This window comes from Schistocerca piceifrons, chromosome 9 (genome assembly GCF_021461385.2).
Source record: "Schistocerca piceifrons isolate TAMUIC-IGC-003096 chromosome 9, iqSchPice1.1, whole genome shotgun sequence".
In the NCBI taxonomy this organism is placed as follows: domain Eukaryota; kingdom Metazoa; phylum Arthropoda; class Insecta; order Orthoptera; family Acrididae; genus Schistocerca; species Schistocerca piceifrons.
The window spans coordinates 32,138,985-32,153,059 of NC_060146.1; the positions used below are offsets into that span (position 1 = coordinate 32,138,985).

Here is a 14,075-nt window from a genome sequence, read left to right on the forward strand (position 1 = left end):
TTTACTAGTAAAGTGAAATAAAAGGTGTAGCTGAGGAAAAGGGCGTATACGTTAACCTGTGCAGAACGTAATTAGATCGACTGTCTTAACGTTTATGAAGTATTCATGCGCATGATATGAGGAAAACATGTGCTTACAAGGTATGGCCTATCTAGGAAAATTTTTGTGCTTGAGCACGAAGTTTAATCATCTAAGAAGAACGTAGGAGTGGGAATAATAAAATAAAGCCAACATCGTCATTATTACGACTAGGTTTAGAAGTTCTTAAGGCGTAATTGTTAAGCGCTTGCTTAGCTATGGTTACAACGCATGAACATCTTATTGACTTAGCACGCAAATGGTCATGATTAAAATTAGGAACAAGTCTATATCTAATCTGTATTATCTGACAATACGGGCCATATAAAATAGATGGTCATTATTCAAGGTTAGTATATTTGACCTGAAATGGTCTAGAATCAAGTCAAAAACTAATACACGTGCCTGATTGAGCTTCTTGGCGAATTTATGGTTATGAGTTGCAGAAAACCGTAAAGTAGGGGAAATGTGGCGGCAATGGGTTACTCAATTTGCCTCCATGGAGGTGATCCACACACATACTACAAAAACTGTGTGTGGGCCACTGCCATCATAATTCGGGCCTGGTGACCACTGTCAATGAAGTTACGGAGTGACAGCGGAAATATGCTCAAAGCTAAAGTGTGACTTGGCGACTATCGCTCCGGTCAACACACTTAAAATAATTGACCGACATAGGTCAATAAGTACTTAAAGAGCTAGTCTAAATTTGGAGAGTATGTCACAACTTCCTTAAGGAGTTCCTCCTTCTTGTTGCTTAAGCCCTCTATATTGACAGAGACTATAATCAAAGCTGGGCCTGATATGGGCAATTTTGAAACTCGGTGGGTTGCCATTTCGATGGCTGATGCCTTAGGAGTGGAAGGGTTAGCTGGCTGTCACACCGTTACCAGGGGACGCCCGGATGTGCTCTAGATCAGATACATTCACACCCTGCGGGGATGGGGAGGCTCCTTCCGTGTCGCGCGTGACTTGGCTCGGTTCGTAGGATTCTGGAAAAATGTAGTGAGTCTACACACCCAGAATGTTGTGCAGAGTGTGGTACTGGTACCAAATAGAGTATTAAATTCCTCGAAGACTGCCTTCGTAACTTTCATCGGTTTACTTGAAAACTGCTAGTCTCAATTGTTTTAACTGTTATAGTTCTAACACAAATTCCTTACAGCAGAATGGAAAAACTGGTAGAAATGGACCTCGAGGAAGATCAATTTGGATTCCGGAGAAATGCAGGAACATTTTGGGCAATAGTGACCCCAAACGCCTGTTAGAAGACAGGTTAAGGAAAGACAAACCAAGGTCTAGAGTGTGATTACGTAGGCTTTCCCGGCTAATAAGTCATGAAAGTCTCTTCGGGTTTGCTGCCGGATCCCAAAATCAACTTGACTCGAGTTGATTTTAGGATCCGGCAGCAAACCCGAAGAGACTTTCAAGGTCTAGAGTATTTGTAGACTTAGAGAAAGCTTTTGACACTGCTGACTGGAACACTTTTTGAAATTATAAAGGTAAGGCTGCTTTCAGAGTCAGAGTGCGCGTCTAAGTAGCGAGCCCGTTACAGAAGAGGGTGACGGGATGCTGAGCCGCCCTCTCAGTTAGGGCCAGAGCTAGCGGTACACCGTGCCATGTGTGTTGCAGCCGGTGTCGGGGTGCTGGCCGCCGCTGCCGTCCGCTGTGAAGCTGGACTCGCTGCTGACCTGCCCCTCCCTCAACCTCAACGTCAGCATGCCCTCCTCGCTCAGGACACGCAAGGGGTGGTGCGGCTGTCTGCAGGTGAGTGGCGACTGCTGTTAGCACCGTGGCCGTTCAGTAAGTAATGCAACACATTTTTTTTCTGAGAGCAGGTTTTATCAGGATTCCTCACTCTTTTGGATGCAAAATCCTGTTTTTCAATATAATGTCAGGCCTTACGCCACCTTACTGGGAGGGCTCGTACCACTCTGCTGGTCGACGTCCCGCCCGTCACCTACATACTGCTTCCCGCGGACTCCGTCCTCCATTGGGCCAAACAAAGGGGAGGCGAGGAACCCAGCGGGCACACAGCGTGCCAGCACTACCGAGAGAGACGTCCACTTCAGCCGCGAGGTGTTCGCGATCCGTCGGTCACGTGGAACGAGTGTCCGCACGTTCTAACATTGCAGGAGCTGTAGCTGTGTGCGGGGGACCGGTTCGCCGGAGATCGGACACGCTTGCGCGACCTTCTCGCGACGGTATAGACGCCTCGCTTAATGACTCACCGTGCTTTCGTTCAGCGCCAGGCCTCCTAGACATTCTGCAAGCGCCTACGAACATCTGCGATGCTCTGGTTTTCCGCCAAGAGAAACTCGGCGATAGATCTCTGCTCGGAACGCCGGAACTTCGTGAAACTATGGCGGTAATATTGCACGATGTCTCACAACAATTTCTGCATTTTTTCAGGCGAAATTGGCCGAGAAAATACGTATTGCATTACTACTCGAATGCCCTCGTATTTGTAATTAATGTACAACCGTGGGCCATTTGCATTTCAATCTAATGGCGAAATCGAACTCTTTCCCCAAAACATGGATAAATTCATCTTCTTATAAGGAAGGAAAAACATAAGAAGGTAGACAGAGATGATCATTTGACCCCTATCTGTGATTTTGTGTCAGTTTGTAAAAGCAAATATTAATTGTGCGACTGGCCGATTTCGACGTTTATGTCATTTTCGAGCACATAATTATTACGGTTATCCACAAGTGCTTCAAAATTGCATAAACGCCGAAATCGGCAGATTGAACTGTTAGTAAAAAATATTGCGGCCTGCTATGGACCGAGCTCTCCTTTACAAAAATTTTAGAGGCTGTGGCCCCACGGAAAAATACAATTACTTTACTAAAATTTACTTTACGGGGTTTACAGTATTATTGTCCTGCAAATATTTTATATTTGTTACTTGACAGGAAAGAAACCCACTGACGCTGGTGGAGCTTTTCCGAAACAGTTACGGGTATTAGAATTTTTGTTTGTCGAGGCAGAACCCAACTTCCGCAATTAACTTCCAAAGTTAGCAGACGACATCAGCGCGCCCCTCGCCCACGTCAACATGAAAACTTTTTTCCCGAGAACCGGAGACGATGAGGTTCCGTTCCGTTTAAGGCCCGAATGAATGCTGCCATTTGAAATGCGTTGTGCAATGTTTTTATGTTCGTTCCGTTTCGTGCGAATCGACCTTTTCTGTGTGAAAGCTCACCGCCATTTCGAGAAATAGTTCGTTTTAAATCCAGTATTTTTAGTCCGCGTCACTATTTAATCTCTGGGGTTCTATAGAAGCCCGTTGACGAGCCGTGTTTGCTCTCTGTGGCAGAGCTCTTTGTCGCCGTGCGTTGTTCAGCTGTTCCAGCGGTGCGGCCTTGTGCCGACGACACAATAGTCGCGTAGGCTCCGTTGTAATACAGAATGATTGTCCCCGGTGTGTGCTTCTTCATAAGCATGCGTGCTGTCCTCTGCGGGGATATCTCCAGTTGGTCCTCCCTGGCAGGGGCCCACACACTTGAGCAATATTTTAGAATCGGGCGCACGGCTGGTTTGTAAAGGGATGTCCATGACCTGGAGGTCAAATTTGGAACTATTTTTTTTTCCAGCGAAAATCTGTTACACTTTAACGCAGTTAGCGTATCTACCACATTTCGCCGCCATTCGATAATTACAGCCCGTGGTGAGTTGCTGCACTTTAATTCTAATCACCTAATTTGTAAAAATGAAATTTTTTAATTTGTTTTACACATTGGTTAATACGCGCGAGTAGTGTTCGGACAGACGTATGGACAAAGAGGCTCGGTGAAAATAGGATTAACTGCTTTGACGGAACCCAAAAAACTGATCTTTTATTGATATATTTCTTTGAACCTTACCATTACGTAGATTTTCAGTCACTTATTGTATGATCACTTAACAGAATTCTTCTCGTTGAATTCCAGCTTAACTTCCTTCTACAAACGATAACTTCTTGTTCGCACGTGTGTTTCGACATGTTAGCATGCCACTTAACGTAAATATTGTATAAGTTTTGATACAAATTCATATTGAACAGAATAACATCGGCTTTATATGCGTTGCAGAACATCACGACTGACTCACTGAATGACAGGCTGTGATTTCGACTCTCACGGCGGGGAATTCCCTGAATGAAATCTGACACTCGTGCGGAACTTGCTCCAGTCGGGGAATCTCAGGCATACGGGCATGTAAATTGTTGAACTGGGAGAGGCCATAAAGACTGGTGGTCACTGTAATATTTTCTACGTTCAGGATTAATTTTATATTAATTATTATTAGCTGTTAAAACATCACGATAATTATTATTATCCGTCATATTTAAGTATATTCTAATTTTAAAAAATTCACGTGAGATTATAGTTGCCCCATTCTGCCCCTTTAAGTGAGACTCGGTGAAGTTTTGCCGGACCCCCCTCACCCTTCCCAATCTTGAGGTCACGTAAGCAGGCTTCCTTCTAGACTGACTCCATTTTCCCAATATCCGATCAATGAAGCGAATCTGCTACCGGTTTACCTGCGACTGAGCCTATGCAATCGTTCCATTTCACATCGCTAGAAACTGTTTCCCCCAGATGTTTATATCAGTTCACTGATTCCAGTTATTGCTAATTGATGCAATCAAACAGGACTGATGAGGTTTCAGTGCTTACATTAATCTTTATTGGCCCCACTCTGTTCGTGTGTATACCGATGTGAAGAGATTTCAGCAGCAGAATATGCATTTTTGTCTCCAGGCTGAAATATTCCAAGCAATTTCGTCCGCCCACGTATTCCAGCCGGTTGTGCGAACAACCTCATTTCTTATCTTATGAGTCTACCTACCGTGGTATATCCTTGCTCCCCGTAGCTACCAAAGTATATGCTAGAATTCTGTTGAACTACCTCCACACACTCTCCGAGACTATACTTCCTGAATCTCAGTGCGGATTTCGCCAGTCCAGAGGAACTATTGATACCCTCTGTGCACCAAAACTGCAGTAGAAGCGCAGGGAACATTGCAGTCTTTACTGTTTGTGTTTATGACCTTAAAAAGGCCTTTGATACAGTGCGCAGAGAAGCTATGTGAATGTCTTAAGAAGTTTCGACTGTCCTGAACACTTCTTCAACTGATTCAATCTTTCCATGATGACATGTTGTAAGGTGGTCATGTCATTTTGATTTTTGTGTGTCATCGATGTGCACGTCAGAGAGAGAGCAAGCTGCATTACTGTTAAACAGTCTCGTGGAGTCTTTGTCTCTGCGCAGTCTGATAAGTTCTTAGTTGAAGTGTGGCAGCTGATGGAGGTATTCAGTTGTGCTGTGTTGTGATTGTATCAGTTAGATGAGGAATGATTTTTTTGGTAAAGGACAGCGCTATACTGGAAGGCGAAAAAGATATATATTATGAATAATATTATTATTTTTGAACAGAAGAAGTTTGAGGTAAGACTGCAGCACTGCGTAGCTAGGAATGATTATTGTCAGCTAGTTAACTTGCTCAGAGCTGAGAGAAATCCACCTCACTTTCCTGAGCCATGCGTTAACATATTAGTTGATTAAGCTGTTTGATTTTTATAGAAATTTTCTGTTAGCATTATACCCTCTTTAAATTATTGTTCACTTTTTTAAGCATAGTATTGTTATGTGCGAAGATCAAGCGAAATTTTACCGTGTCTTTTTGAATACATACCTCATTCTAAAATCTTTGTCTTGAACTATCATTTCACAGGAATAGTTGCTTACCCCACCCCACTGAGTAGGGGAAAGCTGGGTAAAGTGGCCACCCTAAGAAAAACGTTTTGTTTCATTCACTTTATTTGACATATAAGCATGTAGAATTTATCTTACTAAGCTATGTACATTCTAGAACCATAAAAAAGTTGTATTATTACTCAATACCATGTTCTGTAGTAGAGAAGTGGGCGTAAATGAATGTCTGAAAATGGCCACTTTGCCCAGTAGGTAGGGCAAAGTGGCCACAGGTGGATAAAAGGTAAAAAAGTCTCAAAGAACAAGTTTATGACACTGTGAATAGAAAGGAATTTCGAAATGTGGAACGTAGCCTACACATTTACAGAATGAAATTTATTAAAATTTGAGATAAATATTCAAACTTATTAACAATTTACCAGATTATACAAAACGTTAATAGTTTTACTTTCCAGGTTACAGCGCATCATTTGTCATGAGATCAAAGTCAAATTAGGGTCATAAGTCACTTATCTCTACAATATTCACACACGAACACGTCGTCATCTTCATCATATCCGGCACATTTTTCATGAGCCCACAGCTTGCAATCAGAGCATCTAATCCAACCTTCATTGTCTTTAGATTTATTGAAACCCTCATTTCAATAAAAACATTCAGTGTCCTTATCTTCCTCGCTGTATTCTTCTTCACTGTGTTCTCCAAAAAGCTGCTTTTTGCACTTTACTCCTAGCTTTCCTATTTGCACTTTTGCTTTGTTATTAGGCCTTTTTATTTCAACAGCTGGTTTAGTCATTTCTTCTTTTTCTACAAGGTTTGTTCTTCTTTTCTTGATCTGCTTTTTCTTCTTCGCCTTATCTTCTAACAGCTCACTTTTGTAAGGGCTAGAGGTTATTATCGTTGCCTGACCCCTTCTTTGCCCTTTATTTCTTTGTTGTTGCTGCTGGCCTAATTTTAATTTTGGTAAAGGTAGGCCTATAATATCTTTTGGGCTTACTGCAAAAAATGTAGACTGTGTTACCTTCTCATTTGCGTCAGCAATGAAAGCGCCCTCATTATTGTTTTTGCCACTCATTTCTCCTTCCTGTGCAGCTTCATTTTCATTAGTAGGACTATCAACTGCTTCTTCGCTATTTGCTGCTACAACATCAAATTCATCTTCTTCAGTTTGCTTAGGCCTATTAAATACATCTTTAACACCTTCAGTTCCTTTGTTTGTCTCATTTACTGTGCCCCTTCTATTATCATTTAAGTTTCCTCCACGGATTATGCCTATGTCCGATATGCACACCTCTGCAGCAACGAAATCTGCATCTGAAAATATAGACCGGTGCAAAGAGACAATCCCGCATTTACGAAATCCATTTGTCGCTGTAGACGGTACTGCTACCAGCAGAAATGCCTCTCCAAGAAGCTTACTGATTTGGAATTGTGTTATTACCCTTCCTGGGTTGTTTCAGAGAAACTTTTCACAAGCTCTGGCATAGAATGTTTTGAAAGGTGCCATAAATAATACATCTAGAGGTTGTCGTTTGTGGTTACAATGTGGTGGCTTTTTCTATGAAGTCTGTATTTTTTGTGTGGGTGGTGTGTCCATCCAGAACAAGTAGGACAGGATTGTCAGCCGTAGGCTTTATGTAATTCAAGAAATGATCAAACCACTTCATGAAAATATCCATCTGCATCCATCCACTGTGATGGCAGGGGAATGCGGTTCCTGGAGGAGCATCATCCTGAAGTTCAACTTTCATTCTTTGTCTGGGAAATATCACAAAGGATGGATTGCAGACATGCATATGGCTACTGCTGAAAGCAACTGTCGTTAGACCAGTTTTTGTCAACATTATAGATTCTATGAGCAGGGTAAAAGTGTTTTTCTTGCACTTCCTGGAGAACGTTGAAAAACCTTTGCACATTAGCTTTATTAAAACCCTGAGCCCTGGCCATTGAAGTGGATTCTGGTTTCCTAGGGCTTATGTTTGGATGTCTTTTCCGAAACTGTGCCATCCAGTCCTTGCCTGCCATCTTTTTTTTCTTTATTAAATGGGTGTGGTACATTATTCCTCTCAGCAAGTTGAAACACCAAGTCTCGTAAATCAGTTACTGATATGCCATAATACCTTCGTTCCATGTAAAAAATATGGCTAACAAGTTCTTCTTCTTGCTTTTCGCCGAAAACACGTCTTAAGTTTCCAAGAATCTTCTTATTTTCAATAGCATCAGGATTTTTCTTCTGGAATGTTTCTTGGAACATTGAACTGTTTGGCTACTGTTGTAAAGGGCATCTTTTCTTTTCTTACAGCTTCCAGTGTCTGGTGCATAGCATGGGAATCCCACGATGGTTGCAGTGATTTTCTCACATTCCTGTAATGATAGAACACACGTTTCAAAAATCGGTTAATATATTAATGCTTTAATATACGTACGTATTTTCAGACAGACTACTTTCTTATTATTGAGAGTATGTTCGGGGAAAGTGGCCACCGGCCAGACGACTGGGCACTTCGCCCGACTGGACGCCGGCCGGGGTGGCCGAGCAGTAATCAAATGTCGCAGTACATACGTTTTAAATATACTTTCCATCAGACGTATAGAAAACACAAAATACGTCACTGCAGACGAGTGCGCCCGTATATCTCCACGAGACTCGCTGGCAATACCAAAGAAGTCTCTTTGAATAGTTTTAAGTGTTGTCCATTAGGCTGCAGCATTCTCCAAGGGAATTAATGCAAGTGGCTACTTTCCCGCCATGACCACTATAGCCGCCCATACCCTACCTTTTTACTGTTTGAATATAGTTGGAAATTTTATTTAGAAACAGAAATCTAACTAACCCGCCGCCTGCTTGCTGTTTACTGTTGCACTTTCGAGAAATATGCAACAGTGTTGTCAAGATGCGAAGTAAATGGAAATTTTGACGTGTGCCAGATAATTGTTTTACTTCAGCTACGCATTTAATATAAAGACGAGTTGCATTCAGATCAGTTACAGTTCAGTTCAAATTAGGTTCTGTCTGGTCGAAGGCTAGCGGACGAGTTTAAGTTGGATAACAGTTTGTGGGAACATAGTTTTGGTAAAATGTAGACCTTTTTTTTAGAGTAGGAGGTAAAGTTGGGCTAAATTTCAGACAGAAAGAAATATAGTAGGGAGGTTACGATGCCTGGGCATGTGCTGTAGAATGAAACATCGGTCAAATTCCCTAATACTAATGAGCTCAAACAAGGATGTGTCCTCGCGCCATCGTTGTTTGCTCTGTACGTAGCAACCATGCTGTGTGCTGTGTGAGACATGGTCCGTACACAGTGCGAGAGTAGAACTTGTATCAGATCTCACACAGCTGACTGAATAGCAGTATGCTGATGACAACGCTTGTGTTGCAACTGTCTGTAAACAGTTTCGGTACTGCATATATACGGTTTGCCCTAACCATCAGCATCCAGAACACAAAGGTAATAGCGCAGCCATCTCCTGGAATGGTCCTTTCGGATTTCAATATCGCTTTTTCCAGCACACCTTTGGAACAAGTACATCACTTCCTCTATCGAGGAAGTATATTACCAACTAGTGCCTCGTTGGAAAAGGACGTGGAGACAGGATTCGTGCCGCGCAAGTTACTTTTGGACGCCTCCTACTTCGGATCTTCCTGAATAAAGATCTGACTCTACGCACCACACTGATGGTGTATCGCGCAGTTGTGTCTACCCTGCTCTAAAGTTGCGAAACCTGGACACTACATCGCCTTAATCTTAAGAAACTAGAACTTATTAAGCTTATCCATTAAAGATTCAGTTCATTTGAAGTTTCGTTCTAGCGTCTGAGTATAAAGTTCAAGAAAATACAAACACCTGCAGTTCATTACAATTACTACAATTACATATTACCTCTAGCTGAAATAAACAGAATCTGCGTTTACTACTATTATACTATTACAGATCATATTAATGTCAGAAGAGAAAAAAGTCGGCAGTTCATTTGAAGTTTTTTCCTTGTATTTAAACTTTAAATATAAAGTTCGTGGTCAAACAAATACCTGCAATTCATTCCAAATGCCGGCTTATGTGACCGAGCGGTTCTAGGCGCTTCAGTCCGAAACCGCGCTGCTGCTACGGTCGCAGGTTCGAATCCTGCCTCGGGCATGGATGTGTGTGATGTCGTTAGGTTAGTTAGGTTTCAGTAGTTCTAAGTCTAGGGGACTGATGACCTCCGATGTTAAGTCCCGTAGTGTTTGGAACCATTTGAATTTTTCATTCCAAATACTACAAATTCTGTAAAATTTAATTCCTCCACATTCATGTTAACGTCAGTCTTGATTAAAGTATTTGCCCGTAAACTGACTGTGTTATATGTTAATATAAGAATAGAAATAAGACACCAGATTGTTTGAACTTTGTTCTTGTAGTAATTTGTTTATTTATTTTATTTTGGGCTTTCGTGTTAACACCAGCTTTGATTAAAGTTTGTGTCCATTCATGGACTTTAGTACGAGCAAACAAAAACAGATAACATCTCAGAACAAAGTAGGTCTGTGTCATATCATTGTGCGAAGATCTTTGTAACAAGTAACTATTGTATAGCACATGCTGGATGCTGGCAAAGTTTCGTTATCAGAGTGTATAAGCATATATATCCTGTAAAAGTAGGTAATGTGATACCACCTGGTCGCAGAAAGTACAAAACAAAATTCTGGGCCAAATCAGCATATAAACAGTAAGCGTAGCGATGCATTAAACTATTTTGCATATTGTTGTCACAGAGCCAGCACGCGGCATTACGCTTCGAAACAGCTACGTAACTTCCTGGACACCATCTGAAGATGAGCCTCAAATGGTTCTAAAACCGGTACATGGAATAAATATGTCAAAAAAGTGACTGGTTGAAGTTCATGGAATAAATGACCATTTCAAAAAAGTGACTGGTTTTAGTTTTATGTACATACAAGAAACCTAGAAAGCTTCAACCAACAGAAGCTTAGATAATTATGAACGTCAGATAGGACGTCTTCGTATCAAACAGTTCTGTTTTTGAGAAGGTCAAGGCGTATAGTACAGAAGCCACCGTTACTGGTCACGAACTCAGATCGGTCATGTCCAGAGGATGAGAAACAACAGACTTCCTCGAGAGTGAAGTGATCCCCGAGGTGCGCTAAAGGAACCTAAAGAGTCCGAACACGTGGTGCGCAGCAGCAGAAGGTGGCGAACTACTCCAGCTGCTGCCTCACACTCTGATCAGGAAAATGGGAAACGTCACACTTCTGCAGGCCCAGCCACGCCCTCCACCCTCTGCGCCGCACCTTTCCTGCCGAGACTGGCTGCTAAGCCATCATAGACATCTCTGTACCTGAACTGCCATGCAATAATGGAAATGCCGGAGGAAACGAAAACTGGGATTTGAGTATCAGCCGGCATCCTCCTACAGTGCCGCATCCCAGACGCCACGAGTCTCTCTTCTCCCGTGATCCCACAGTCCACGATTCGCGAACACACGGGGTGACAATTATTGAACTATATTACATAAAATCGTCATAACTTCTGAACGGTTTGCGTTAAGACGTTCAAACTGTACGATTGGCCCCGGAGAGTGATGGTAATTAGTATGCGCATTCATGGTTTGGATTACCGACGGAGGTCACTTTCATTTAAATGGGTTCGTCAGTAAGCAAAATTAAAGCATTTGAGGGACTGAGAAACCGCATTTCGCCATCGAGAAGTCTCTTCGCGCTCAACAGGTGACTGTGTGTGTGCAAGTCCAGTCACGGAATAATCGGTGCGATAGTCCTTGATGGCACGGTGACTAACGAACGGTACGTGAAGGTTTCGGAAGATGATTTCTTCCCCATTAGCCAAAGTGACCCTGATTTTGTTAAGATGTGATTCGTGCAAGACGGAGCTCGACCCCATCAAAGCAGGAGAGTGTTTGATATCCTGGAGGAGCACTTTGGGGACCGCACTCTGGCTCTGGGGTACCACAAGTCACTGGCATGGTCCTCGAGTTACCGCCGTATTCTCCGACTCCTTTTTGTGGGGCTATATTTAAAGACAAGGTGTACAGAAATAACCTCAAAACCATTGCTAAGCTGAAAAGAGCCATTCACGAGGTCACCTCAGCATCGATGTTCCGACACTTCACCGGGACATGCAAAATTTCGCTATTCGTCTGTGCCACATCATCGCCAACGAAGGCAGGCATATCGAACTGTCGTAACCTAAATCAGAATATCTGTAGTGACGTTTACATGTTGAATGAAGTGTGTGCACGCCGTACTTTGTAACTATTTTAAGTTTTTTTTTCGTATAGCTCAATAATTGTCACCCTGTACAGTGCAGTGCTCCGGAAGTAAAGAGCGGCCGGTGTGGCCGTGCGGTTCTAGGCGCTTCAGTCTGGAACCGCGTGACCGCTACGGTCGCAGGTTCGAATCCTGCCTCGGGCATGGATGTGTGTGATGTCCTTAGGTTACTTAGGTTTAAGTAGCTAAGTAGTTCTAGGGGACTGATGACGACAGATGTTGAGTCCCATAGTGCTCAGAGCCATTTGAACCATTTGAACCAGAAGTAAATTATGAGAAATGCCTTCCTCAGATTAAGACCTATGTTTGATATTAGTAGATTTATTTGATTTATTTGCCTTTACATATCGCCCTTACTTCGTTCGGCACTTGCTACTTTTCTTCGAAGGTATCAGAATTTCTTAATTTCGTCTACTTCGTGGCTCCCAGTTATGATAAGTTTATAGCAAATCTTATTTCTTCGGTTTACTCTCAATTCATACTGTTCGTTCACTAGATCTGTCTTTCCATTCTAGAGGTCTTGTAGTTCTGCCTTATTTTCACCAAGAATAACCGCGTCGTCAGCAAATCGTATCGTTGATGTCGTTTCACCGTGGTCTGCAGTCACGAACACAAATTTGCTGAGAAGCCAGCTCGACAAATTGAGGATGGTTTAACTGAAACGTAAACAGCACTCACGGACTAGGCTGCGGTCACAGTGGCACTGATATCGGCCTCTTATCGAACCAGTGCGCCGCTATGTGCCCGGTCACAATGTAGACGTTCTCTTCGTCCGAAAGTACATATTTTGGACGAAAACTGGTGAAATTTAAATCAGTTTGTTTTCTTTGGCCACATAGACCGATACTGATCGAAGGAGAAGTTTGTGGCATCCTGAGGATGAAAATTTCGTAATCAGGGTATAGTTCGGTATCTATGGACTGAAATCGCAGGTTAACCGGAAATTACAATAAAGTTAGTGTAGTTGATCGTTTGGTGGACATTAGCTGTTACTGCTTATTAGCGTTTTGATGCCAGTAGGGTGACGTTTCTGTCACGTGAAGTGGTTTGCCAATGTGCTTGCTGTAGGTATTTCCACTTTTCACTGCTTTAGATGTTAAAAATATCTTATTCTAACTTTATGTTTGTCTTTCACACGTATGCTGCATGACAGTCATTGAAGGTTAATTGGCGTATGTCTCCATAACGTCAAATGAACTCAGCAAATTGGAGTGCCTGTAGTCTTGCTTTTCAAGGTCACCAAGAATCATCTCAAGTATGTAACACTTTCGGATAACGAAAGCTAAGTTGTAGTACTCATGGATGTGGGATTCGAGCTCTATTTAAAAAAATCCGATATGGTACTCTCATTAAAGATGCAGTTCTGGCTCAAGTAAAGTAGTAATGACACTTAGATATTTGACATCTGGATATCACATATTTCCAATATTTTGCCGTACACCACTTGGTGAAAAGTACATTTTCAAAGTTTTTGTGTGAGACGCTGGATGCTATTTAGATGCTCAAAAATCTAATTTAAAAGCTAATATTTTCAGTCTTGCACCCCAAATTCTATGGAATATTTTACTTCCTTTCTCAAATCCACTGGGCATTTAGTAGAGTCTGCTTTTCTGAATGTACTGCTAGTGCAGCATTAATTTTGACCACTTGAAAATAAAATGAGCTGCTGTGAAACCACAAATCTTTCACTAATTAATTAATTAATACTTTCGTACTCATTCACGGTACATTCGATTAGAACTACTGATAGCCTTGGGAGAGCCAGCCCTGACAAAAAACTCTACCATCTGGTGAGCAAGATGTATGAGACAGGCGAAATTCCCTCAGATTTCAAGAAGAATATAATAATGCCAATCCCAAAGAAAGCGGGGGTTGAAATTACCGAACTATCAGTTTAATAAGCCACGGCTGCAAAATACTAACACGAATTATTTACAGACGATTGGAAAAACTGGTAGAAGCCGACCTCGGGGAAGATTAGTTTGGATTCTGTAGAAATGTTGGAACACGT

General features: G+C 42.2%; 1 protein-coding gene across 1 annotated transcript in view; it reads left to right on the forward strand.

Annotated features, from left to right (window-relative positions):
* The window catches only part of LOC124716892 (disheveled-associated activator of morphogenesis 1), a 415,554-nt gene that overhangs the window by 243,030 nt on the left and 158,449 nt on the right, over positions 1-14,075 (forward strand). The window contains exon 2 of the mRNA XM_047243447.1: positions 1,711-1,845. Within this exon, the coding sequence (XP_047099403.1) occupies positions 1,711-1,845 (135 nt within the window). The remainder of the gene's footprint in view (positions 1-1,710; positions 1,846-14,075) is intronic.